The 27,989-nt window shown below is 31.2% G+C and overlaps 11 protein-coding genes across 16 annotated transcripts; 4 read left to right on the top strand and 7 right to left on the bottom strand.

Moving 5' to 3' along the window:
• Window positions 1-29: 29 nt before the first annotated feature.
• On the bottom strand, window positions 30-3,642 carry LOC124493104 (uncharacterized). The gene is made up of 4 exons (XM_075729498.1): window positions 3,407-3,642; window positions 2,466-2,841; window positions 2,005-2,392; window positions 30-1,943 (listed from the first exon to the last, which is right to left on the bottom strand). The coding sequence occupies exons 2-4, from the start codon at window positions 2,810-2,812 to the stop codon at window positions 120-122; spliced, it is 2,559 nt and encodes an 852-aa protein (XP_075585613.1). The 5' UTR covers window positions 2,813-2,841; window positions 3,407-3,642; the 3' UTR covers window positions 30-119.
• A 715-nt stretch (window positions 3,643-4,357) lies between these two features.
• Window positions 4,358-5,179, top strand: Dtd (D-aminoacyl-tRNA deacylase). The gene is made up of 3 exons (XM_047056179.2): window positions 4,358-4,499; window positions 4,555-4,645; window positions 4,696-5,179. The coding sequence occupies exons 1-3, from the start codon at window positions 4,457-4,459 to the stop codon at window positions 5,054-5,056; spliced, it is 495 nt and encodes a 164-aa protein (XP_046912135.1). The 5' UTR covers window positions 4,358-4,456; the 3' UTR covers window positions 5,057-5,179.
• Window positions 5,061-6,527, bottom strand: LOC124493108 (uncharacterized). Its single transcript, XM_047056177.2, has 3 exons — window positions 6,333-6,527; window positions 5,557-6,180; window positions 5,061-5,500 (listed from the first exon to the last, which is right to left on the bottom strand). Exons 2-3 carry the CDS (start codon window positions 6,146-6,148, stop codon window positions 5,172-5,174), a joined length of 921 nt encoding a protein of 306 aa, XP_046912133.1. The 5' UTR covers window positions 6,149-6,180; window positions 6,333-6,527; the 3' UTR covers window positions 5,061-5,171.
• Window positions 6,528-6,889: 362 nt separating this feature from the next.
• Window positions 6,890-7,854, bottom strand: LOC124493109 (E3 ubiquitin-protein ligase makorin-3). The gene has a single exon (XM_047056178.2). The coding sequence runs from the start codon at window positions 7,657-7,659 to the stop codon at window positions 6,952-6,954; it is 708 nt and encodes a 235-aa protein (XP_046912134.2). The 5' UTR covers window positions 7,660-7,854; the 3' UTR covers window positions 6,890-6,951.
• A 304-nt stretch (window positions 7,855-8,158) lies between these two features.
• Window positions 8,159-9,505, bottom strand: LOC124493107 (uncharacterized). The gene is made up of 2 exons (XM_047056176.2): window positions 9,274-9,505; window positions 8,159-9,196 (listed from the first exon to the last, which is right to left on the bottom strand). The coding sequence occupies exons 1-2, from the start codon at window positions 9,378-9,380 to the stop codon at window positions 8,335-8,337; spliced, it is 969 nt and encodes a 322-aa protein (XP_046912132.1). The 5' UTR covers window positions 9,381-9,505; the 3' UTR covers window positions 8,159-8,334.
• A 17-nt stretch (window positions 9,506-9,522) lies between these two features.
• On the top strand, window positions 9,523-12,136 carry LOC124493105 (uncharacterized). Of its 2 annotated transcripts, XM_075729507.1 has the most exons (3): window positions 9,693-9,973; window positions 10,061-11,417; window positions 11,471-12,136. In XM_075729507.1, exons 1-3 carry the CDS (start codon window positions 9,871-9,873, stop codon window positions 12,048-12,050), a joined length of 2,040 nt encoding a protein of 679 aa, XP_075585622.1. In that variant the 5' UTR covers window positions 9,693-9,870; the 3' UTR covers window positions 12,051-12,136. The 2 variants fall into 2 exon arrangements, with proteins under 2 accessions (XP_046912130.2, XP_075585622.1); XM_047056174.2 differs by having other exon boundaries at window positions 9,523-11,417.
• Window positions 12,137-12,742: 606 nt separating this feature from the next.
• Window positions 12,743-14,825, bottom strand: LOC124491352 (uncharacterized). The gene is made up of 2 exons (XM_047053979.2): window positions 13,395-14,825; window positions 12,743-13,330 (listed from the first exon to the last, which is right to left on the bottom strand). Exons 1-2 carry the CDS (start codon window positions 13,714-13,716, stop codon window positions 12,867-12,869), a joined length of 786 nt encoding a protein of 261 aa, XP_046909935.1. The 5' UTR covers window positions 13,717-14,825; the 3' UTR covers window positions 12,743-12,866.
• Window positions 14,826-14,897: 72 nt separating this feature from the next.
• Window positions 14,898-22,603, bottom strand: LOC124492027 (uncharacterized). Of its 5 annotated transcripts, none has more exons than XM_047054787.2 (4): window positions 21,261-22,603; window positions 16,184-17,137; window positions 15,480-16,129; window positions 14,898-15,420 (listed from the first exon to the last, which is right to left on the bottom strand). In XM_047054787.2, the coding sequence occupies exons 2-4, from the start codon at window positions 16,838-16,840 to the stop codon at window positions 15,132-15,134; spliced, it is 1,596 nt and encodes a 531-aa protein (XP_046910743.1). In that variant the 5' UTR covers window positions 16,841-17,137; window positions 21,261-22,603; the 3' UTR covers window positions 14,898-15,131. The 5 variants fall into 5 exon arrangements, with proteins under 5 accessions (XP_046910743.1, XP_075591443.1, XP_046910744.1 ...); XM_075735328.1 differs by having other exon boundaries at window positions 21,724-22,463; XM_047054788.2 differs by lacking the exon at window positions 21,261-22,603 and adding an exon at window positions 17,943-18,057.
• Window positions 22,604-25,073: 2,470 nt separating this feature from the next.
• Window positions 25,074-26,149, top strand: LOC142597730 (glutathione S-transferase D2-like). The gene is made up of 2 exons (XM_075733145.1): window positions 25,074-25,677; window positions 25,738-26,149. Exons 1-2 carry the CDS (start codon window positions 25,330-25,332, stop codon window positions 26,074-26,076), a joined length of 687 nt encoding a protein of 228 aa, XP_075589260.1. The 5' UTR covers window positions 25,074-25,329; the 3' UTR covers window positions 26,077-26,149.
• A 147-nt stretch (window positions 26,150-26,296) lies between these two features.
• Window positions 26,297-27,266, top strand: LOC124491742 (glutathione S-transferase 1). The gene is made up of 2 exons (XM_047054439.2): window positions 26,297-26,717; window positions 26,787-27,266. The coding sequence occupies exons 1-2, from the start codon at window positions 26,307-26,309 to the stop codon at window positions 27,132-27,134; spliced, it is 759 nt and encodes a 252-aa protein (XP_046910395.2). The 5' UTR covers window positions 26,297-26,306; the 3' UTR covers window positions 27,135-27,266.
• On the bottom strand, window positions 27,250-27,895 carry LOC124492972 (uncharacterized). Its single transcript, XM_047056002.2, has one exon. It carries the CDS (start codon window positions 27,834-27,836, stop codon window positions 27,255-27,257), a length of 582 nt encoding a protein of 193 aa, XP_046911958.1. The 5' UTR covers window positions 27,837-27,895; the 3' UTR covers window positions 27,250-27,254.
• Window positions 27,896-27,989: the final 94 nt, after the last annotated feature.

Raw genomic sequence — 27,989 nt, 5'->3', positions numbered from 1 at the left:
CTATATTTAGTTCACTATCACATCATCACTTCTAATCGATCAATATATTTTAATCATTTTAGATAAAAAAAATCCTATTAGTTAAAACACCTAGAAATTGAATAATAAAATGTAATAAATCATTGAAAAGCAACAGATAACGGTCGATCATTCGATTGTTGTTGAATAGTTGTCGGAGCAGACATGATCGAAACAATATTGGATGATGTAGAATATTGATTTGATTGTTGTTGTGAATTAAATTGCTGTTGATGATTGAATGGATTATAAGATTGAAGATGTTGATGGTTCAATTGCATGGCTGTCGTTGATGTAGGCACAGCTGCTGTCGCTGAGAATGGTAATGATTGTGGCTGTACATTACCACTTGGATTGACTACAACGGTAGCGGCTGAGGATCGATATAATTGTTGTTGTGCTTGATATTCTGATTCTCTATTGCTATTCGTTGTATCACTATGTTGATCTGTAGGCTGTTTATGCCATTGAATCTGATTTATTGTAGATGCAAGCGGTGGGTGTTGCTGCTGTTGATTGGCAATAATGTTCGAACATTGTAATGATCGATTAATGATGTTGGTATTGACAGGAACATAATTTCCAATCTGTCCGACATTTTGACCATTGTTAGCCGCTGGATAGGTCACCATTGGTAGTGTTTGTGATTGGCTATTTGATGTAGTTGATGTTGCGGCAAATGTAAGTTGTGGTGTTGCTATGCCATCGGTTGTTGTAGCCAATGTCGTTCCGTATTGTTGTTGTTGATGACTATCTTCAAATGCTTGCCGATGTTCTTGTGTGTTGACATGATTCTTGAGTGTCGAACTAACGGCACCTAAATAACGATCACAAATCCGGCAATAGACACGGCCAGCATCAATACCAGTTGTAGTAACATCATAAAAAGGACATAATTTATGAAGTTTTTTCACCAATTTTTTAGCCGATTCAATTCGATCTTCGATACAGCGAAAAACGGCTGTGTTTGATGAAGATGATGATAATTTCGAGTAATGATGATGATGATGATGATGATGATCATCATCATCATCATCATCTGGACGTTGATGATTGGATAATGATTTGCTAGAATTATGATGATAACTTGAATATGATCGATGATGTCGACTATGTCGATGCAAGTATTTTTGCGATGTTGTTTCAAGATTATGGTGTTTTTGCTGTTTATAGATTGATTCACTGCGATGACTATGATTCTCTTTATGATATTTACGAGTTGGTGATACTGATCGTTGCCGTTGTCGTTGTTGTTGGCCACCACCAACGGGTAATGATGGGATAGAATCACGCGATGCCAATGATGAAGGTGTTGTTGGTGTCGATGGCAATGATTCATTGAATATCATGGCTGAAGGTATAGGCGCATCTTCACCATCAGCATCTTGTCGTCTATTTTCAAGTTGATTTTGAGAGAGATGTTGATCGAGGAAATTTTCCAACGTTGGTTTAGCTGTAGATTCATTGATTGGATTGAAATCAAACGAAGTTGATTTTGGTGACGTTGATTGAAATATTTTGCTCAATGATGATGATGACGATAATGATAAACCGGAATTAGTATGAATGTTACTACTAGGAATATTGTTATCATTATTCATCTTGGCTAGCGTTTTTCTCCGTTTTGAATGATCAGATCCATCATTAGAATATCTATGATTGACTAGATGATTATCGTTTTCAACGTCAGATTCAACAAGTGTAACCAGTTCATCATCATCATCATCTTCCTCATCAGCATAATCTTCATCATCATCGTGATGATGAAGAAATTTGATCAAATGATGATTGGTTGTTGTTATCGTTTTATGATGTGTAGTCGTCATCGTGTTGTTTTTATTCTTTGTCTTCATCATCCGAGTGTTTGACGATGATATCATACGCGCCCAAGTCGATGATGATGAATAACAGCTAATTTTCAGACCCTGTAGATTGATGATACAATATTGATTAATATGGACAAGAAAAAACCTCTCATTGACGTACGTCAATTCGTTTTCGTTGTTTGAGTTCATGATCCGGTTTGGTGAAATATTCCAATGCTTTGATATGATGTTGTTCGACTTGTTCGCGTGAAAAATCCGACAACAATCGTAATATACGCGAGCATCGATAATGCAATGTTCCGGCATGTTTATATTTGTGTATTGCATCATAATTATGAATGGCCGATTCAAGACATTGAATCGTTTCCATAATTGTTTTATCATCCGCATTATTCATTTCGCTTTGATCGGTCGGATCCATCAATAGACTGGCTGCTCGTTCGAATGCTTTGGCTGCACCGATATAATTACCATGTTGGCTACATTTTCTGCCCAATTGTTGATATAGATAGATGGCTTTTTCTCGAGTTGATGTTTTCAGATTGACGCTATTTGGTTGATGAGTTATAAATTAATGATTAATTGAATGGATATATATCTCATTGCATATTTAATACATACAAATTGATAATTTCGTTTAGCTGTCGTTTATTCGGATCATCCGCAGGTATCTGTTCCAATTTCACTGTTGATTGTTCCCATTTGTAAAGTTTTTCATTACAAGCGGCTAAATTTTTAAGCATCTCAATCAACTCAGGTATCGGTAATGAATGTTCGTCATCTTCAAAATCATCAGATGGTTGTTGATTGCTGCTCGATCGAAGATCAATATTATTATTTGTTGCTGTTTCTTTACTTGGTACCATTATCAATGATTGATTTATCGATTCATATATTGTTGTTGGCCCTTGTATATTGTTGGTTGATGATAATTGTCGTTGTTGGTGATGATCATTTTTTATTTCCATGATGTTATCGCCATGAAATGATCCAAGCTCTATTAAGAATTAATCATATTGTAACTAGACAATATAAATTTGATGTAATTGAACATTGTTCTACCAGATAAAATGTCTGATTGAATTATTAGATTGTTGCATTATTCTATCTATAAAAATTTTTAACTTTGAAAAGGAGACAACAATTTTACTCCATTAGTAACAGGATGATTCTTTGAATTCATTCACAATGTGAATCAGGATCATTGATCACATAAACCTCAAAGTCCTACAACAGCAAAGCTGTGCAAAAAAAGTAGCCTTATCAAAAACGAAAAAAAAATCATTTCTAATGATAATTATCTACATTTATATTTTGTTTATGATGATAAGTATCATCATCATCATGGAGGCTAGCTATAATATTGAGAACGACGATTTGGTTTGGCGTAGTAAGCAAAAAATTTTTCTAACAACGATTGTATGACACAATGAATTTTTTATTGCATCAAATCACTTTCTGGCGGTAATTTTTTCAACTGTTTTTAAAAATCTCGATATAATTGAATTCAAAATGGTAAAATATGAAAGTACGGAATATTGATTGAGAATATTTATAGTTGCATTTTATAGATGAATCGATACAATCTTCAGTTTCTTATTATTCCTCAAGATGGAATTTTCTTTTGAATTGGAATGCTGAGAATCACTGAAAACAAGACGAATAGAAAGAAAAGCCGCTCTTGATTATTTCAAAAAACCAGATACAGTGATGTATCATACGAAATGTTGTATTTAAGTTGAAAAATAAAAAAACCGGAGAAACAAATCTGGTGATCCATCAAACAAACAACCGAACAATGTTGTTGTATCGAGTGATTATCCTTGTTTATAGTTGTCTTGATCATCATCGTCATAATTTTAATTGCAGCCGTCATCATCATAATCATTTTCTCAGTTATAAGCTACTGCTGATATGGTCGATACATTATGCGCTCATCATCATTATTGATGATACTTTTTTTTGTCAAGTAATTTGGTGATAATTCTCAAATCTTTGTCAGTATTTTTATATCAGACTTGTATTCGATAGCTTGTCACACTGTAATTTTGTTCTTTGGTAAGAATAAATGATGGCAATTGTTGGAACGGTTTCCTCCGATAAACTATTTCGTTTTCGTTTCGCATCTTGTATATAAAATATTTAGATTTGGGTCCATTTTTGATTCTTTTTTTTTATTTAAAATGATTGATCAATGAATGTATATTTACTCAGTCGATAGATACGATTATTATTGCTATCATTCAGATATGATAATTTTTATGATATGATTAGACAACGAGCATCAACAAATGTTTGGTGGCACATACAATACAATGATTGATTGTGCTTGTCACACCAAGGTTAAGCCATTCCATATAATTTCGAAATCATTTTCACAGTTTATATAGTTTTGTATTCGGTTATTCACTGAATTCAACATATATCATCAACAATGATTAATGTTTCGTTAGTTTGAAACAGATGTAATCTTAAAATAACCATTTTCCGCGTACACCATCGAATCGTTATCGATAAATTCGTCCTTTACTTATCAATCACATGATTAAAGCATGGATTTGATTATCGGTTAATTTAAAGTTTCTTTCGTGAATAGAACAAGAATTGGAAAAATGCGAGCTGTTATACAACGAGTCAAATCTGCATCGGTGACTGGTATGTAGAATGGTAAAATGTTCACCATTTAACTTATTTGATTCGTATTCTTTAGTGGATGGAAAATTGATCTCAAAAATTGGTCCAGGATTGTGTGTCCTCATTGGAATATCTCGTGATGACAAAGAGACTGATTCAGATTGGATGTAAGCTTAAATCAATCAAATCGTTTGTTAACAAATCGTTTTTTGTGTAGCATGAATAAAATTCTGAAACTTTGTCTATTTGACAATATTGAATCTGGCCGCCGATGGTCATCAAACGTTGTTGACCGTCAACTTGAAATACTTTGTGTATCACAATTTACCTTATATGCAACAATGAAGGGAAATAAACTGGATTTCCATCATTCAATGGAATCGACTACTTCGCGTATCGTATACGAATGTTTATTGGATAAAATGCGTCGTTCATATGATCCTTTGAAAATTCATGATGGTTTATTTGGTGCATTTATGGCCTTAGATATTGTCAATGATGGTCCAGTTACGATCAATATCGAATCACCTCAGAGTCCTGTTGAAAAGCAAAAAAGCAACGATGGAAACAAAAGCTGAAAACGAATGATTCAACATATTTTTTTAATATTACTTAATAAAAATAATGAAATGTTTATGACAAGAAGTGGTTCACAGAATAAATATTTATAATAAAAAAAAAGTCAAATACAAATCAAACAATTGCATTCCTCTTCCTAATGTGTTCATTTAAATAACTGATTTCTTTTTCAAGTTCTGCGACTTGGTTTTTAAGAGCTTGATTTTTTTTTTCTTGTTTCTTTTTTTCCAGTTCTATCTCATCAGCTTCTTTCTTTCGTTTCTGGCGAGCTTTACGAGCTGCCACACAATTTCTTTGACGTCTATCCATTAAAAATTCTTGACGATTCTTAATACATTGCGATTTTTGAGATTTTCGTTTATTTTGATTTAATAAATTGGCACTTTTTGATATGTTTGGATTTCGATGTTTGAGAGTGGCAGTTTTTGGTTCTTTATACAAGACTAAATGGTAATGATTATTAGAAATTTCAGATTAACATAAATTAACACAAGCTTACCGTGTGATGGTTGATGATAAGAATCCACAGACAAATCATTACCGTCATCAAATTTCGAAGATGTTGATGTTGTCATTGTTTCACAAACCGATGAAGCTTGTTGTTCCGTATTGATCAATGGATTTTCCAATGGTTTTATCACATTATTGTTATTGTAATCTAGACGAGATAAATAATTTTGCATTCGAATATCACGTTCGAGGTCTGAATAATAAAGAAGCTCAGTGTATGTAGGAGTGTCGTAATCAACTTCTGGAACATCGTTCCTGGTCATGAGATCATTGGGAGAATTTTGCATATATTGACTTTGAGAGAAGCAAAAATCTTTTATATGTTTGATATGTGTTCCAGAAATATTCGATTCCAGACTGCAAGTAGTCTCTTTTCGTTGAAATTCGTCAAAATTTATTTCATTATCAATATCTATTGTTGTTATCGTCTCTGATGAGGATCCTTTCGATGATTCATCCAATTCTTTGTTAAGTTCTGGAGTATCTTTTTCAGCAAACATAGCTGCAACATTGAAGATCTGTTCAGATGTTTGATTTAATGTAAAATCCATCAGTTCTGGTGTGCCATTATCACCGGCCATTGTTTTTACCAGAAAGACAGATATCTAACCTCCTGATAATAAACAATATTTATGAGTATTGATAATTATGATATTGAAAACTAGAAACTTTCATATGACAATGAGTGAAAAAAATGTTGCGTCATTTTGTCCGAAATCTCTACAATTTAAAATGACAAACATTTATGGAACAAATCCTACTTACCAGATATCGATTAATCATAGATTCGGAAAATGTAAAAAATTTAATTAAAAAATTTTATATATTGTTGAAAAAAATGCGATGTTTCAAAAAGTTGCAAAATAGAAATAGAACCTGTTGAAAAACGATTGACAACTATGATTTGTACTGTCTCTAATGGATTCATCATCATCATCATCATCATTCCATTTAACACTGAAATCGATTGGCTTACGTTACACGCATGCACATGCGAATTCCATTTTCATTTTGATAGACGGAGCACATAACATTGATAACATTTAAAAATTTTCACGAGTTCATTTAAATTTTCGTCCGCTAATCTATATGTAATGATGAAAAAAAAAAAATTTTATGTATGATGATGATATTTCTTCGAAAAAGAAATCTGTAGGTGTACACATACACATCATACATGTTCCTATCAGCATGTATATTTATCCACTGTTGTATGAATCTGATAATGATAATAAGGGCATCATGGAATAACATCATGGATAATAATAATATAATATTATTATTTAACTTTTACTACTATTTGTCAAAAACTATTTTAGTCAATTTTTTCACAATAGATTTTTTCACAGTTTATTTTGTCAAATTATTTTATTGAAAATGACACTCATTGAAATACAGTTTTTATAACAGTTTCAGAAGGTATCCGACATATTGGACATTCTACGGCATTGCTTGAAGTACGCCAGGTTTGTATACAATCCCAACAGAATATATGACAACAGTTTTTCATTAGACCAAAACTTTTTTCTATTTGTTCACATTCATCATGATCACCATTGTTACGATTGGATTCCGGTGTTTGACCCATTATTTCTAAACAAATTGCACAGGTTTGTTTCATTTCAAAATCTTCGATACATTTTTTAATATGTCTTTCACGATCCTGTTCACAAAATGGATGCAATGAATAATATCCGCATATATCACATCGATCACCATGAATAAATTGACAGTTTTGTTCTTCCTGTTCACTACATCGGCCATTTCGTTCATAGTGAGGACATATCGAACCTGATTTAACTATATCATATATTTCGTCAATATCATTGTGTTCATTAAATTTTTCCGTATCAATTTCAATATTATCCAATTTTTTCATCAATTTGTTTATCATACAATCGATTTCGTGTTGTTTCCGTAAATCAATATTAAATGGGTGTAAGGCATATTGTTGGCATTCGTCGCAAAAATCTCCATGAACGAAATAACAATTCTGTTGCGTCTGTTGTATGCAGAATCCATCACGAACATAAGTTTGGCACAGACTTGTCTCACATAATGATTCATAATTAGATTCATCGAAATCGGACATAGTGGATTTTTTTCAAATGTCATTCAATAAAAATATTTACATTAACATCTGATCAAATCTAACGATAGTTTTTGAATTTGTTCATCAATGATTTACGACGTACATCATTCCCTCCTCACTGCAATTAAATGTTTTCATTGTTATTTTTTATTTTTATTTTTTTTGGATTAGTGAAAATGATGGTTAAAATGGAAAAAAAATATTACAAATCGATGTTTTTTCTCCACAATTGTTCCCGGTTGCTATGAAACAATTATTACAATTTCTTAATTGGAACTGTGATAAATTCTAAACATACAACAGTGGGTTGATATCACATAATAATCAAATAGATAAAATAAAATTTTAGCCAGATGAGCAAAGTCTAAAAGACATGTGTGTTACTACACCCAAAAAAATGACCGAGGAAAATGTAATTCTCAATGAAGTAATCAATCATTACCATTATCGATAATGATGATCCAAGTATTTGGCAAATAAATCGAATCAATATCAAATGTTCTGGGATGTATAATTTTCGTTTATTTGTTTAAAAATGTTTTTAATACTCGGTACATATTCATGATTATACAAGATATTGACAGATTTGTAAAATTTATTTATTTTTGGTATAAAAATGGTTGGTTTGGTATGGTGGTTGTATATTGAATATTTCGTTGAAAAAATGAGCCTTATTTAATCATTAGTTTTGATAACAGATTCGGAAGGTACACGACAGATAGGACATTCCATCGAATTACTTTTCGTACGCCAAGTTTGTATACAATTAAAACAGAATGTATGAAAACAGTTTTTCAACCGACCAAAACTTCGTTGACATTCATTATTGTCACCATTGTTACGATCGGATTCGGGTGTTTGACCAATTATTTCTAAACAAATTGAACATGTATTTTTCATCTCTAATTCTTCGATACATTTTTTAGTATGTTTTTCACGATCCAGTTCACAAAATGGATGTAATGAATAATATCCACATATGTCACATAAATCACCATGAATCAGGTGGCAGTTTTGTTTTTCTTGCCCATTACATTGGCCATATCGTTCATATCGGGGACAAATAGAACCTGAAATTAATTTTTCATAGATTCCACTGGGATCATTATTTTCTGGACAATTTTCGATATCAATTTTTTGGTTTTTCATTTTTTTTGCCAAACAATCAATTTCGTGTTTTTGCCGCAAATCCGCATTAAATGGATGTAAAGTGTATAGTTGACAGTCGTCGCAAAAATCTCCATGGACGAAATAACAATTTTGCTGAATCTGTTGCATACAGAATCCATCACGAACATAAGTTTGGCATAAATTTCTTGCACACAATGAGTCATAATGTTTGATTGCATCAAAATCTGACAGTTGTTTTCTAATCATAATACAATAAAAATATTTACAACATTTCCATCCACCTAAATCGAACGGTGGTTCTTGAATTCGTCCGTCGATGATTTGCGGTGTACGCCATTGGCTCACTCCGATCATGTATTGTATATTGACAGCACCAGGAAAAAAAGCTGATAATACTGAGACTAACCTGTCAATGAAATCATGTTAAATGGAATTTATGTAAGATACAAAAATCAAATTTCGAAAATCTTAACTGGCACGTACAAAGTTCCATCGGTTTCCAACGGTACATTGACTGGTAATTTGCCCAAACATTCACAGATAGCCACACGATTAACATTTTTACTATCAGATTTCGATTTTTGATCCATTTGTTGAAAATTTCAAAGTTGAACCAAAATATCACATGAAAAGAAAAGAAAAACACTGCAAATCAAGGAAGTCACTATTTCGACTTGATTGATTATCTGCATGTACGTGTAGAAGACGGCCACAAAAAATTCAATTTATTTACATTTACACCAAATTTACACCAACTTTTAATCTTCGAATAAAACGTTTGTTTAGATAGGAATGGTGCACTAATCTCAGGATTTTATATACCTTCACTGTTGTACTTTATTCTAAGTTGTTTTCAATCGTATCAATCGAAAAATGTTCTTAATACACATAATTTATTAGGACCCACTTTAATTAATGTGGCCAAAATTCGAATACACGTCCTTTTTGTATGGATCATGCCCGTTTGTTTTGGTTTTTCTGACCATGAATATACTGGCAATATATTCTTTTCAATTCTTTAAATTATTCTGGCATTATCATTCGCCCTTAATTTTATTCAGCTAATCGTTTAAATAAAGGATGGAGGAATCTCGAAATGATTTGCTTAAATTTTTTATTCAATATAATGACGAATCTGTTCCGCAAATCATGCAAATTCCATCACAATTGTCCGAAAAATCAAGTGAAAAATTCATTGAACAATTGAAACAATTTATTAATCTTCTACTACATTTTCGATACATGTCGATGTATATGAAAAAACATTTAGATTCAATGATGGATGATAAATCGGTGGAACCATCCACTCAACTTGCGAAATCGTTGGTCTACGAACTCAGTGAAGATATACAATTCTGTTCGGAAAAATTCGCTCAACTGATTGATTCTTCGTCATTTTTTGATTTTGTTCATAAACGTGAACGATTCTATTTGGAGAATATGGATTCATATTTTCCATTTAAACGTGATAATTGCCAAAGCGGTAATAAAATGACGGTGTTCAATGAACATCACAATCAAAATGATTCGATTGCTGTGGAACTAATTCCGAATGATATTGTTGTTATCAATCATGAACCTGATTCAACACATAATTCGAATGATGATTCAGCATCAATATTAACTGACCAATCACATCATCAGATTAATTTATTGTATTCAAATCCATCGCAATCATCCTCAAGTCAACCACAAGATGCTCATGCAACTCTTTTGGATGGCCTTTTGTCCTCGGCTGATAATCAACAACATCATTCAACCGACAATCTTTCACAGACGCAAGCAACTAAACGACCTCCCAATGATGATGGTGATAAACGTCGTCAGTCAAAACGTTCGAGATCATCGACCAAAGTATCAACCATAGAACAAGAGGATGATCAGTCTACCGGATCGATTGGAACCACAGCCACCGATTTGTTGCTAGTTGAATTTCATTGCCAATTTGAAGGCTGCCGATATCGATCAAAGTCTTTATCCCAGGTAAAAGATCATGAAAACCGTCGTCATGTTCAACAGGTACAACCCTGTCAATACGAAGGCTGTAAGGCAGTGTTCAATGGAAAAGAAGAACTTGATTCACATATGTCAAATGAACATTTGAATTTAAAACTCCAGTGTGAAATTGATGGCTGTGAACAATTGTTTCCTAATGTATCACGATTACGGCAACATATTAAAGATGAACATAGGCCATCAACAATCTGTAGTAATCCGGATGGTGCAACAGACCATTTTACTTGCCGTAATTGTGGCAAAAGTTTTGCAAGACGTAAATATTTACATAAACATATTAAACGGATGCATGACAATGTAGAAAAAGCATCGAAGAAAAAATCCACAACAAAAGGCAAAAAGCCGAAATCTGTTTCAGAGGATCTTCCATATTCGCCAACCTCTGGTTCGAATGAAGCTGATGATAATGATGACGATGATGATGATGATGGTGATGATCATGATCATGATGATGGTGGTGGTAGCAATAATGACAAAGATGATGATACTATTGAAATTGGTGATGATAATTGTGACAATGAAAAACAAGAACTCTTGTCTAAATCTAAGAAAAAATCCACATCAATCTTTGAATGTTCAAACGAATCCTGCGCTGAAACATTCACAGAAAAGTAAGTATAAACACAAAGTGAATCGATCATATCTAATTGTAATTTTTTTACAGATCAAAATTGAATCAACATGTTCGAGAAAAACATAGGATCGAATATTTGACCTGTAAATTTTGCGATAAACTTTGTCCAACACGCAATAGCCTTACTAATCACATTTGGATCATGCATGAAGAGGGCGAATATCGGTGTCCGTTTGAAAATTGTGATTTTACATCGAAATTTCGTAGAAATCTACTTAATCATAAAAAACTACGTCATCAAAGACATCGTAAATGTCCTATTTGTGGTGAATTGATAATCGCTTCACGGTTTCAACGTCATAAAAGCAGTCTACACAAAATTAAAAATTATACCTGTTCATGGCCCGATTGTGGTAAAGCATTTGCCGATAATTCAGCCCTAAAGAATCACGTGCGTATTCATTTAAATTTTAAACGTTTCAAATGTAAATGGCCCGACTGTGGTTATGCATCTGAACAACGTTTCACCGTTATTACACATATTCGTGTCTGTCATTTCAAATTACCTCGAACGAAAAAGAAACAAATGGAATTGAACATAGTACAGGATGAACAAACACAGAATCCTTATGATTACCTAGAAACATGTCGTGAGGATATTTGCATCTAAATTTGATTTATTTAATTATTTCATTCATCATCGCGATGATGATAATGTTCTTTTTGATGAAAAAATTAAAATTTTAATTCTGAAAATTTTTCGTTTTTCATAAATCTTTACGTTGTGCTGGGACCACCATGTGTGTGTGTGTGTGTGTGTGCACATTGGATATTGGCCTTTTGTCGTCTATCCTATTGTTCCGGTTTTCGATTGTCATTCAAATGGAGGTATGTACGGCTCAATCGAAATGAACAATGGTATCAATATATTGTTCGATCAGCCATAAAAATGATTATTTTCAATGTATATAATCCATGGCAAATTATCAGGCACGGTTATTTGTGGTCTATTAAACCATGGTAAATCGTATTTGTCATTTTTGCTTGATCCGAAATCGATGCTCGTTTTTTTCCATTTGGGTTATACTTTTATTCATTCATTGTTGAATAGAATGAATATTTTTTTTTTGTTGCTGTTCTCTTGTTGCATTGGAAATTGAAAACCAGCTCAACCATGATTGAGAAGATTAAAGATTATTGAATATATTTGAACAAGGACCAGCCAATGGTTTTTCGTTGCCTTTTGTTTTGCGTGTTTTTCTCATCCAAGGATTAGATTGATCATTTTGAATCCAATCTTAATCCCAGGTTTCTGATTCCAGCATCAATGGAAATTAAATTTCCTAATATGCGTAACATGTATTGAAATAAAAAATAGATTTTATTCATAATTTTTTTGTTCATTTTTTTTATTTATTCGCATATACAATCACAATGATACAACTATAAAAAAATCTATTTGTTGGTAACGGAAGTAAAGTTTACATTAATCATTTGTTATGATATCAATAGTTGGACCTCCAAGTCGTTGCTGTTGTTTACGCCATTTTGCTCGACGATTTTTGAACCAAACTTCGATTCGTTCTTCACGTAGATCAATACGAGCGGCCAATTGTTCGCGTATAAGAACATCAGGATAATGTGTTTTGTGGAATGCTGCTTCCAATAATTCAAGTTGTTCCTCAGTGAATATTGTACGATGTCTACGTTTCCGTTTATAAAATCCATTACGACAATGATAATATGTATTTGATGGGAACAATGACTTTAATGATTCAGATGTGTGTGCATGATGATTAGCTGGTTGATGATCATTGGAACAATCAGACAGGTATGATTGGTCCTTCAAGATGTTGCTTGCATACGATTCGTTTCCTTTATGTTCATCATCAGATGTGCATGATTGATTTTGGCCAAGTTTCGATGCAACTATACCTCCACCATTGTGACCTATGATTGAAAGGACAAAATTATTATTGTACACCAAATACAAATTGCAAATCTGGTAACTTACTTAACACATCGAAAATAATTCGTTGATTTGTCAATTCAAAGGTATTACCGGTTGGACAAGACGACGATGTTGGTATCCTCAACGAGGCATATGGATTTGTATTCGATGAGATGGCCATCCAATTTGCCATCAACCAAATCGGATATGATGATGATGATGATGATGTGTGGAAATTTTTAAGCTGTGGTTGTTTGTCAACATCATGAAGTATATTATCGATTGTAAACGATTTTGAACGTTTCATTTCAGTTCTAGGTTCTGTTGCTGTTGTTGTTTGTGAAGAATTTGTCCTCGAATCTGAAGTATTTGATGAAGTTGTCATGTTTCAAGTTATTAGTTAAGTAAGATACTTGAATCCTTTTTGATCGACTGCCAAATGGCTACTAAACTTTCGTAAACAAAAAACTGAATAATGATTGGTGGCCCAATCGATCAATCTATGGGTTCTTGTCAGTCGATACCCACACCATCACAGTCACCTCCTCCTGCTCCCCTTAAACCGCAATTCTCTTTCATAATGACTCAATTATCCTCAAATAATCAACATAATGGCCCTATGGAGCAGATATTTAAACAACAATGAAAAATATAGAAAATAGGTTAGATTTACACACAACATTGACGTTATTGAGATTAGAGGGTATTATTAGATTGGTTGTTGTGGTCGGGTCCCTTTTCTTTTGGAGACCACCAACCAACCACATGATCGGAACCACACACATACACACAAATAAAAATGCACCGAACGTTTCAGGATCAACTTATATAAATATGTCATGAGATAGAGATAATCTTCTTTTTTGTTTCGAATTCAATTTTATAGAATGCGGTGTATATATATTTTTTAACATTGTTATAGGAAAAATGATTTCAAAATAACAGACAATATCGATATCGATATGACCAGATTGTTGTTGTCGATATCTTGTTAATCTTGTCATTGTAATATTTTTTTTTTTTTGAATAGAAATATAGACTATTGATTGTATCATGAGACAAACACAACCATCATTATCAATAGAATCGTGTTTGGATTGAAATAAGATTCATGCAAATTACGTTTTCTTTCTCTTTTCTTTTCTACATACCCTCTATTAAGTCTTGTTGTTTGATGGATTAAGACTTTATAATAATAATAACATAATTAAGTTTTAAATAACGTATGTGTGGGTATCTGCATATGAGCAATGTAATAGACCAGGTGATCAAAGCTATGTTTGCGGCTATCATCCTAGATCATTTAAACGATCCATAAGGTAATTTGGTAACCATAGACAAAAAACCGCTTGAATGGCCTAGACCACACACATACACACACACATACGTTCGTTGGCCAAAGGGATTGAAAATGATTGAAATCTTTTCAGACTAGACATTCGACATTAGAATGAAAATTATGTCTACAAAAATATGAAAAAAACTAAAAAAAATGGATCGATTATAATTATTAATGATAAATAATAATCGATTAGTTCCATTGACTTTAGGAAAATAAACAAACAAACAAAAAATAGGTAGTTAGTTATTATTGTTATCATCATTAGGATTTTTATCGTATATTTTAGCCATAATTATTTCATTCGTATACAACAAATAAATATTTTTTTTTGAGAAAAGAACACAAGAATTATTGCAACTGGTATAACTTATACTTTTAAATCATTTGTAAACATAGATATTCTATTTGATACAATTTCGGATCCATCCACTTAGAAATCTTAATTTCGTTGAGATGAATCAAAATAGACAAAATAATCGTCGTTTCCTTTTTTTCTTTTGTTGTTGTTGTTGTTTTCGTGATTTAATCAATGAAACTGTTGTAGTTGATGAATTTATTATGGTCGATTGTTGTTTGATTATCGGATGAAGATGATTAGAATGGTAATGATGATGATGATGGCTAGATTTTGATTTAACCAAAGAAGCAATTGCCAAAAATCGATGCCGTCGATGATTTTGTTTGGCACCATTATTTTGTTCAACATTATCAATATTCATTCCATTGTGAGTATGATCCAACGGACATCTATGGATGCAAATAAGTATTTTTTTTATTCATTATAACAGACCAACAATTTGACTTACCGAATAAATTTTCTACTTTCTATCGTCAATGGGATCGGATCGGTTTGTGCCGATCGATCTTCAGTTAGCGGAGAATGAGCTAACACAACCATAGGCTGTGGTTTCGTATAATCGTTCGATTCACTTCGTTTGTCCATTTCTTCGTCGTTATTGTCACTATCAATCGGCTGTTGTCGTTGTTCAAGCTCAGCTCGAAATTTTTCATTCTCATTTTCTAGACGAGCGATTTCGGATTTCATCTGGTCCATTTGTTGTCCCAGATCATCAATTATAACATCAGCCATTGTTTCAACTCTTGTAGATGATGATCGGTGTTGTTGTTTGAAATCAAATGATGATCGAGGTAATAATTGATTAAGATTCAAATTTGAATATGAACACATGTTATCGATGCTGAATTTTTCATTGGCACCATTATTTATTTGTGAATCACTAAACAACGGATAATTAGACCGAAATTGTACAGCATTATTCTGTAGTGATGACTGTGGTGGTGTACCCATCACTTCCGTATAGGATGGACAATGACTAGTTAAAGTTGTTGATGATCGATTGAGATTTTTATTCAGGTCATGGACACGATGATTATATTGTTCATCCAATAGACGGCGTAATTCTTGATTTTCATCACTTAGATCAGTGATTGAAATCTATTTATTTTGAAAGGAAATAATGAAAGAAATATTTGCTGTTATGTAACTTACCAAATATTCATTCATCTTGGTCTGCATTGATTCGATATCACACAATAATTTGGTGGTCATTTCACGATTTTCACCGTTAACCATAATCTGCTCACGAAGAACAGCATTCTGTTCCCCAAGATCATCAGCAATCGTCTGTAATCGTTGTAATTCTGATTCTTTTCCATCTAAATTACGACGAAGAATTTTATTCTTTACAACGAGTTCACGACATTCATCATTGGAATGTTCCAAATCTTGTCGTACACGTTCATATTCATTTAAATCGATTGATTTATTTAATGATTTTTTCACATCCCATAATTGTTCAGTTTGTTGTTGCAATAGTTGATTGAGTGTAGATTTTTCGGTCATAAGAGACTCATAACGAAATTCAAGATCATTGTATTCACAACGAAGTTTTTCATATAGTTTTTTTATTCGAACATTCTCATCGGATAGCTCGATCCAATCGTTTAGTACGGTTTCATCATCAAGATGATGACTAGAATCAATCTGAAGTATAATAGGCATAGATTGTGGATTCGAAACAGTTTCATCGTATGTTGATGTCGATGATGCTGTTGTTGTTGGTGGTGGTTGTGATAATACTATTTCGTTCGAATGTTTCGATAAATTTAGGCTATTATTATTGATTTCCTGTTGATCGTCAATCATTTTGACAAATAATTTTTTTAACGATTTAAATTCAAATTGTTTATAGACAAAAAAATGGTCACAATTCACTTGACATGTTTATCTTTGGCACTTTATCGCAACCGAATCATGAATGTATTAGTATTCGGAAAAAAATCTATCCCATAACAATAAATTCAAAATATTGTTGGTCTTCATTGTTGAGGACGATGATGATCACAAATGATTTTCGAATTTTCGATGGATATGTTTAGTGGATGAATTTTTTTTTCGCAGCTAAATGTTTGAATGTCTGATGAATTACTGTTTGGTCGTTGTCTTCGTTTCGTTAATTCGTTAATTCATTCGAGAAAAAACCAGATGAGATAGGCGAAAGAAACGTGGGTGTAAGGGATAAATGAGTAAAACAAAATAGAAAAAAAAACGGTAATTTTAGCAAAATGAAGATGATGATCAATCAATGACGAAATGAAACATGAAATCGTATTTTTTTTCTTCCTTTTTTTATATGTATGTGGCATCAATAATTTTTTGAGACAATGTTCATCATGTCATGCGAAATGTCGTATGCCAAGCTTTTATTATGCTAAAAACACTCACATTCAATCTCAATTTCTACAATTATAATAAAAAAAAATCTAACATCTAACATAATAATTTAAAAAATCAAGCCATCGAAGCCATTTGAATGAATAAATGGCAGAGTCAAAGCAATAACGACAGATTCATAAATATTATTTGAACTTTATTTTGATGATTCTTTTTATTCTTTTTCTTTCAATCTCTCCATTATTATTCAGTCAGAAAACATGAGCGATGAAGCAAATTGTTGACATCGTTGTTGTTGTTGTTGTTGTTGTTCACACTCTAGTGAAAAATCTAAAATCCACATCAGAATCTTGAGTTTGTATAATGGAAGAAAGAAAAAATGGCTGACGTGGTTAGTTGAAGCAAAAAAAAAAAAACATATATAGGCAAATATTAGAATCGATTAATCTTGAACACAATTGTCATACATCATTGTCATCGATACAAGCAATGACAATGATGATCATTGAGTTGGTTTGTTTGTTGTTTTCGGAAGCAACCGAGAAAAAAAAATTTTTTTTTCTTTATCACCAACAGATTATCATTGTAAGCATCCTAATATCAGAATGAATGTGACGAAAACGACAAAACAACCATCATCATTGAAAGTGACGAATGAACTAAACACTGGTAAGAAGAAAAAAACTTGGCGAACGATGAAAATGAAAAATTTACTAAACATCTCCAATAATAAAATGAAAGCAAGGCTACCGATGAGAGTAAGGAAAATAAAGAGAGAGAGAGAGAGAGAGAAAAAAAAGAAATGAATTGATGCCATCAACACTGGTTTAGACATGATCAAATGAAACCAAACATACATTATCGAATAATCAACTAACCAACCAAAAGAGATGATGAAAAGCTATCAAGAAACTAAAACAAAAAAAAAATTATGCTTAAGGTTATGTCACCAAATAATAATAACGGATCATCGGACATGAAAAAATAATTTATATTTTTCTGTTACTATTCTGTACGATGACAGTTCATCTTTAAATTCAATGTTTTTCAATAATAACCACCAAGCATACATTCATTTATCCATCCATGTCTTTTTTTTCTGTTGTTGGTTATTTAAATATTCTCGTCTGTTATCGTTATTATTAAAAGGACTTTTTTTTGCAAATAACATATTTTGAATGACGAATTGTCTAAAAATTCTTAATGTCAGTCGCATCTTCCAAACCACCCTTTGAATCGTATTTTTTTTTAGTGGCGAACAATAATAAGGAATAATATAAAAAAAATTGAATGAATGAAATTTACTCATATAGTGTGTAGTGTGCATAGAATTATTCTACAACAATTCTTGTTTTCTGATTACATGACAAAAATGATGCAATAAGATTTTGTGAGAACGTGTCTTGTGATCATTGCCGATTTTTTTTTCGTTTCTTGATGACAAAAGCAACTTTTTGCCAATTTTATTACAACAATTGAGAAACATCAGCAGTCATCCCTACATACATAATATACCTCGCTCAAATCCCGGTTATATATTATTGAAATAAGGAAGAAAAAAATAATAAAAAAATTGAGAACAACCAAACTAAACAAACGAAGTTAACCTGAAAAAACCAAATTGTTGCCCATACACACACACACACACAGGATGAAGCATATAAAATTGGATTTGTTTGTGTGTGTGTGTTTTAGCATTCAATCCTCTTAATGATCGTCTCAAGAAGATGTGAGTGGGCCAAAATGTCGACATACAAATAAAAAAGTTGCTAATGGAACTGTTGTATAGTGATACGAATTCGATCAAATATTTACTAACTAACACTTTGCGATGGAATTTGACAGCGGACAGAAAACAAGAAAAAAATAGTGAAGAAAATAATGTCATCATCAATTTGCAAATATGAATGAAGCCTTCACAACAAAACCAACTGATGAATACGGATGAACCATTTGATGTTGTCGATGACAGCGAAAGAAAGAAATTTTTGAACTAGAAAAAAATCACACTTTTTTAAGTATAACTTAGCAACATGATGGCACACTTTTGTCGAATCGGTAGCAATCAAGCAGAATAATATTTAAAAAAAAAACTCGAAAAATTTTTTTTCCATGATGTCAATTTGATCATCTACAATATTGTTTGCTATCGGCTAAAATCAATCGATAATCGGATTATAAAGGCGTAATATCCAATGGCCATTCACAATTTCATCATTTCATTCATACACCACAAATTACAAAATAGAGCTAGTTTCACGGAAAAAAAATCAATGAATTCATTAAAACGATGATTATCGATAAACAGATATACTATAAATCAATAAGATGCGTACTCTAAATGCTAATTTCCCTTTAATCTTCAATTTGTAAGTGGATTGTCACACAAGATATTATTCATTTCGAAATCTTTTAATCATCTAATTATTCAGATAAATCCACACAAAAAAAACCTAAACAGTAGTCAATAATACTGATAGTATCGAATTATCAGATTTTTAAACAAAAATTAAATATGCATTGAAAGAAAGATTGGAAAAAAACGTATTGATGATGATCATTCACAAAGATATGGCTGAATCATTTATCATTTGTGGATTCAGCTTAAAACAACCGCCAAAAAATCTTTTTCTCTTGATGTAACTAAATTTAGCCATTGAAAAAAAACCACGGATGACTTGTTGGATGACAAACGCGTTGATTTTACAATGTTGATTGTATCATGATGAATGAATGAATGAATGAATTCACTATTCAAGAAGAAAAAATATCATTTCAATTTTCAGGATTTTAAGAAATTGAAAATATATAGTTTACCCAAAACTGACCTGAAATGATTTGAAAAATTGATAAAATATCATCATCATCCGATGTATATGGCTTACTTTCGATGATCATAAATCATACGGCAACGTAAAAAAAAGGCAAATGGTCACCTGCTGTTTGGCCGAATCAAAATGATCATTTATAACTCTTTCTTTATTAATTTTGACTGTCTCATTGCGGACATTGTCCACTTTTGATGTACATATCTTTAAACAACCATCTTTTTTGTAGTTGTTGTTGTTGTTGTTTTTGGTGACAAAACGAAGATATGAAGATATTTGAAAACATTATCAACATATTCAAATATGATGAAAGATTTAAAAAGATTAAGCAAAAAAAAGATGTTTATCAACGTCGATAATTTCATTTTGGAATTAAATTTTAAAAAATTTTATTAGGAACAAACGAATTAGAAAAAAAGCAACTAATTAATTCTGATCACGAACGATGATGAAATTAAATAAATTAAAAGGAAACCACATTGCAAAAAGGTCTAATCTCTTATCGATGGCCAAACAAAAACAATAAACAAGAAATTAAACATCAAATGTAATGGTATTATAATCTTTTGAATTTAATGTATTGGAAAAAAATTTTTTTTTCTTTGATATGACGATACTAAATGTAAATTCAAATGCCAATTCAACCAATAAATGAAGATGATACGTTAGCCAAATTTGAATATTTGAAATTGTAAATAAAATTATTTATAAATTATTATTCAATAAAGATGCTTCAATGAACGAAAGATCATCATCATCATTCATTATATTATCATTACTATGAAAGAGAAAGGCAAAAAAAAAATAAAAAATAAAAAGCAAAAGCTATAATGTGGCTTCTGGAATTATTGTTTTCATATCCACAGCTCTCACCCAAACCTAACTATGAATAAACTTTTTTGTGAGTATTCAATTCGAAATATAATAATCAGTTTGAATTTTTTTTCCCAGTGTGGTTCTCATTTTTTTTTTTTGAATTAATAAGTTGAAAAATAATATATCTGACATGATCCTGGCATACGTGAATATTTTTAACGAAAAAAAAATTCAACAAAATTACTTACTTTTCCGGTAATATATCTTGATATTGTTGATCACGATTTAATTTGTTAAACGACGAAAACTCTTGTTGAAATTTTATTTTTTAAAAAATCTTTGATTAATTTTGTTTATGTTCTTTTCTATAAAACTGGTAACAATCAATCAATCAATGATCATGATGATGTTGAAGCTTATTATGATTGTCAATTAATCAAATATTTTTTGATTGTCAAACATTCATACATACATGCACACAAACTCAAACGACAACGATGATGAAAAGAAAAGAAAAACCGGATGACAAACGATGAGTGTCATTGACTATCATTATGGTTCATTGCCAACAAATAACGAAACATCAATTTTTTTCATCGTTGTCGTCATATTTTGTTGAATGTTTTTGTTTTTGGTTTGACAATTTTTCTATTGTATATACAAGAGAATTGATGGAAAAATTATTTTTTTTCCTTGTCTTTGTCTACTTACAATAACCCGAAGATTCGAGATTAATGATGAAAAAAATTCACTGAATTGATGATGATGATGATGATCCAAGTCTTCATTTTTTTAATGAAAAAATTGTCATTACGATAAACTTTTGCGCCGATAATCATATTATTGATTATCGTTTTTGAATGATGGATCAATCATTTTGGATTTGCACCTGATTTGAAGATATTTGTAGTCAAAGTTGCCGATGGGTGAAGATTTAAAATAGATGTTGATGATGATGATGATGATGATGATGATGAAAATTATTTACAGCAAAGTAACAAAGTATAAAACATTTGAATATAAATATTTGAAAATAGATAACTTGGTTGTCAAGTGAAAAAAAAATTCGAATCGATCTATTCATTATATTTTAAATGATCTAATTCGTTCCAGTATGATTGGAACACTTCACTTCACTGATCAACATGATCGAATGATGGAATAAAATAACAAGTGTTGGTGGTCCATAGCAGCAACAAGTGATCAACAAAATGATGAGAGCACAATGATGATGATGCTATATGTTTAACGATGAGAGGAGAGTAATGTTTTTTTTTTGTTTTCTTGTTTCTTTTTTTCCTGAAATGGATTCATCATTCAAATTGAAAAGGAAATATTCAAATTGAATAAAAATAATTGTATTGTATATAGGAACAATATTTGGAAGCCATTGTGCACAACAACAACAACAACCAATCGGATGAATCGATGAACATAAAGCCAAATAATGAAAACAGGATAATGTTAATAATTTATTATCAACACATATTAAACAACCATAATAATAATCATTATTATTATCATTATCATCATCATCATCATCAAAAAATAAATAACAACAAGTTGATTCTTTATTTGTCAATCATAATCTGATTGTATGTTGTTGTTTGACAATGTATGTAAAGAGAAATTCATTACAAACATTGTCAACAATAGTTTGATAAAGAAAAAAAAATAAGTAAGTAAGTAATCACATTTTTTTCCTGGCAACATTTTATCCTCATATCATTATTATTAGTATTCGGATTCAAATATTCAATGTCATATCGATGTCGTAAGGATGATAATGTTGTTGTTGTTGTTGTTTGTGGTTTACAAGTAAAGAAAATCATATTATTGTATAAAACATAGACATGACCATAATATGACAATCAATTTCTATTAGTTTCATATTGCCGGGTGTTTTGTAGATATGTACTGTTTATAGTGTGTCATGTATCACCAACATACAAATGATTTTTTATTTCCATTTTTGTTATTTTTTTTTCACCGGATAAATAAACGTTTACTCCTTGTTTGGCCTACATTTTTGTTTTCTTTTTTTTCTAACCATGTTGATTTTGGCCAATGGATTTAATACCGTTATTAATGATATAAAACATAAGGTGGATACATTAATTTGTCAGATTTTATTGACTGAATTTTTATTCTTGACATCATAAAAAAGATGTGTAAATCTTATTTAATTGGACAGATTTGTTTTTTTTTTGTTGTCGTTTTGATGTCGTCATTTCAGTTATTCAATAGATTTGACCGTGTCAGACACGGACATTGTATTTCTCTCTTTCTTTCTCTCTCTCTCTCTCTCTCTCTCACACACACGCAAGTATTGGGAAAAAAATTGAAAAGAATCGATCAAAAAAGCGGTTAATAATAATAACAAGAAATGTCAAAATCAATCTTTGATTCAAGAGACCATAAAAAATGTACGAATTTAATAGCCAAACAAAATATAATTTTACCAACATGAATGAATATCCTTGAAATCTTTTTTTTTTTCTTCATTCATTTTTTATGTTTGATATTTTGATTGATCAATTTTCACTATTGTATTAACTTTGCGATTACATTCATCGAAAACACACACACACATACACAGAATACACGCAATCATATTATTGATTCAAAGTCGATCGATTTGACTTTGATCTGATTTGATTTATGTAAACCAATACAATTAGTTAGCTTTTGATTTTTTTGTTTTCTTGCTTAAAAACAATTTTTTCTCCATTCATCGATTTATCATTGATGCATTTCTATTATTTGAAATATTTACCTTTGCGTAGCAATCAATTGTATTTTAATTGTTTCAAATGGTCAAAAAAAAAAAAAAATTTTCTACTGTTTATTGTCATCATTACATATCTAGGTTTTTAGGTTTTTTATATTATTTTTACCGATTACATTTCATCGTGGAGAGACACATACAAACAAACAATATTAAGGGTTTGGTCAGTTTATATAAAATGAATACTCTTATACAATAACCTGGCAAAACATTCAATGAATTTATATTGTTGATTGTTTGTGGTTCTTTTGTTTTATTAACTGAAAAATATTCAATGATAATTTATCATTTCCAATGATTAATTATTTTTGGACACTTATTTTCCTCAAAAGGAAATGGAAACTGAAACATAAATAGCAAGTGTTTTTCTTTTATAAATCCAGTTCTTTTTTCTTATTTGTATGTGTGGCTTGCAAAAACAAAAACAACACTCGATCGATCAATTGATCCTTTTTTTATTATCTTAATTTCAATTTTCCGGAATATGATCCTCATCATCATCATCATCATCATCGATGATGGTCAAGCAAATTATAATCTGTTTTATTTATTTCGAGCCCAAAAAAACATTCTTATAAGTAACAGGAAAAAAAATTTTTGGTATATCTTTAAGTGCATATTTCCATTGTACTTTATAACTTTCCTATATAAATATAATCTTATATGATTTGAATGAACATATCATTGCATTCATCTAATAATAATTATGTTTATATATTGGTTTTTTTCCCAATATATTCTTACGTGACACACACACAGACTATATATCAGTGTTTTGTGATGTTGATCCATTTTATTTTTTGACATGACAACAACAAACAACGATGGATTTGTCTGTCGGCAAATATATCATCATTTTCATCAAATCAAATCATCAAAAATGATTAAATCAAGGTTAACAACACCATTGGCAAAAAAAAACATTAAATTTTTTTGGAAACTATGATGATTGAATGATAATCTTATTCTTTTTTTTTCTTGTCTGTCTCCATGTATGATATGCTGTGATAATATTGTTGGTGCAGCTTTTTATGCGTAAAATTGTTCAATTTTTAGATTTCATTTAAATATAATAATAATAATAAAGTTTCTCACTTTAGTGAATTGAAGATACAAAAAAAAAATCATATAACGATTGTATAATAATTATCATTGTCTACTTGTTTCACCACATATATTCAATGATGATGATATTGGCCAAGGTCGATTCAATATCACAATCAATTTTAGATAATGAAAAACAAATGAATTGTCAGCCGATCGTACCTATAGGTGCAATATAACATACAAAAACACTTATTCCATTCAATTTAATAATTGATGTTTGCACGCAATATTTTGTATATTCAAAAAAAAAAAAAAAATTATCAGCCCATTTTTTAGAAAATACTAGAAACGAATGGAAACCGTTTTTTAGGTATAAAAGCTCTATATTGATTGGAATAAATTGTCACTTGAATCTAACATAACATCAATCATCATTTCATCAGAGAATCTGCAAAAAAAAACTTCGTTGAATAATAAAAAAAATGTCTAAACCAACATTTTACTTTCATCCATTCAGCGGCCCATGCCGAACTGTTTCGACCGTTGCTAAAATTCTCAATGTTGAGATGGAAATGAAAAAATTGGATCTTTTAACCCAAGAACATCTTAAACCTGAATTCCTCAAGGTTAATCCTTTCCATAAGATTCCAACTTTTGTCGACACCGATGGTTTCACTATTGATGAATCACGTGTAATTGCCATGTATTTGTTGCAAAGTCGAAAACCAGATTCTTTCTTATATCCGAATAATGATCTGAAAAAACGTACACAAATTGATCGTTGGCTTCATTATGATATTAGCTTCGCAACTATTATCTCGACTCCAATGGTAAGTGAATCTTTTTTTTATCAAGATGACCATTAATCGAATGTTTTTCCATTCCAATAGTATTGTAAATTCAGAGGAAAACCAGTTCAAGATCATCAAGTAGAACAAGGTAAAGAAACGCTCAAAACATTGGATGGTGTAATGGCAAGCTTTGGAGGCAAATTTTTAACTGGTTCCGATCAAATAACATTAGCCGATATTGCCATGTATTTTAGCTGCAATACAATGGAAATTTATTCTGAATATTTTAAATTTGATGATTATCCAAATTTGAAATCCTGGTATCAACGAGTTGCAGAAGCATTGAAACAATACGATACAGAAGGAGAAATTCCAAAAGCAATTGAAATGATCAAGCAATTTGCTCAACAACGAATGGCCGAATCTGCTAAACAGTAATAGATTGTGATTGCAAAAAAACACTGTGACAAATAAATGAATAAATAAAAGACCTTGATGCAATTTGATTTAATTGATAGCAATGTAAATAGTACAATGAATATGGCTATGGCTAATCGTCAATGTCACCATATACCATATCAACAATGTTTATCATATTTCTATGATAATTGATGATGAATTAAATTTCAAACTGCGCATTTTTTCCATCTGCTATTTAATCGAAATGAATGTTTATTTATTCTTTTATTTTTGGTTGGAACAAATTACATCCACTGTTAGCCACAAAAAAAATGTCGAAACCGGTATTATACTATACGGCGGCTTGTCCACCATGTCGCACGGTTATTGCCATTTTCCGAATGCTCAATATAGACTTGGAAATGAAATCGATTAATCTGTCTGAAAAAGAACATTTATTACCAGAATTTGGCCAGATCAATCCATTCCATAAGGTTCCAACATTTGTCGATGTTGATGGTTTTGTCTTGGATGAATCACGTGCTATCTGTATGTATTTGATACAGAGCCAACATCCTGATTCTTCGTTATATCCACATGACGATCTTAAAAAACGTTCACAAATCGATCGTTGGATTCAATTTGATATAAGTTTCTATTCAATGATCGCAGTGCCATTTGTAAGTTGATCAAATAATGATGAAATAATCAAAGTAAAAAAACAAGCTTTCTATCTTTATCTGAAAAAGTATTCCACAATTTTCGGTCTACCAATAGATCAATTCAAATTGAACCAAGCAAAAGAAACATTAAAAATTTTAAATGATGTAATGGCCGGATTTTATGGTCGATTCATTATTGGTTCCGAACAGATTACTTTGGCTGATGTAGCCTTGTATTTTACATGTACTATGATGGAAGTTGCTTCCGATTATTATGATTTTGCTGATTATCCACATCTTAAAACCTGGTATGAACGAGTATGCCATTCATTAAAACCATATGATACGGATGGTTTTTTCGTCAAGGCAATCGAAGCATTAAAACATTATGTACAGCAATGTAAAGCAACTAATAATGATAGCAACAACAATTGATTGATAATTTGACAATTATTTAAGCAAGTTCTCTTAATTTAATGGTACAATTCATTAAAAAAAGCACAGGATTAAAAACTTGCGTTTCTCCCATTAATCATTTTTTACATTAAAAACTTTTTAATGTTTAGATTTTGGAACAACACCACCATCTTTGCTTTTTATTCCATAATAAGTGGATTCATTCTGTATGGAAATCTTTTGCGTTTCGATCATTTGACCTTTAGCAACAGCTGATGTCATTGTTCGTTGTGGAAATTGTCTTTGTGGTAACATCGAAGGCTGTGGTTGTTTTCCACCGCTTAAACTGGATGATAAACTAGTTCCAATAGGAGATGATGATGTATCCGCTGTGGATGATTTTGGCTGACCACCACCAGAAGTAGTACCAACACCACTACTCGTTACATTTGATGTTCGTCGTCCATAGAATCGATTTCGGCCGAATATACAACGTTCGATCCGTTCCATATAATGATATTGAGCACGACGATATCCCCAAGCATAACCCCACCCCCAATCATCTAATGGTCCATGATTCCAGTCTTCTTTTAAAAACCGAGCAAATGTCCTATTGTTTCGGTTCATCTTTCGACGGATGCCAACACGTGCATAATTTCGACCATCAGTAGCTGCATTCTGTGTTTGCTGCTGAGATGTTGATTGATTTGCTTCAGTATTGGTATTAATTGGTCGGTTCATTTTCAGTCTATAAACTCAGTATTCAACAATTAAACAAACACTACGAGATCAATAATGACTTTTCATTCCTTAATGTTCTCTCTATTTAACGTCATTCGTTCAATTTTCGAGAAGGAATTTTATTTTTTTTATTGCTAATCTAATTAATTGATA

Source organism: Dermatophagoides farinae, chromosome 1 (assembly GCF_024713945.1).
Source record: "Dermatophagoides farinae isolate YC_2012a chromosome 1, ASM2471394v1, whole genome shotgun sequence".
In the NCBI taxonomy this organism is placed as follows: Eukaryota; Metazoa; Arthropoda; class Arachnida; order Sarcoptiformes; family Pyroglyphidae; genus Dermatophagoides; species Dermatophagoides farinae.
This window is presented reverse-complemented; position numbering and strand designations above follow the sequence as displayed.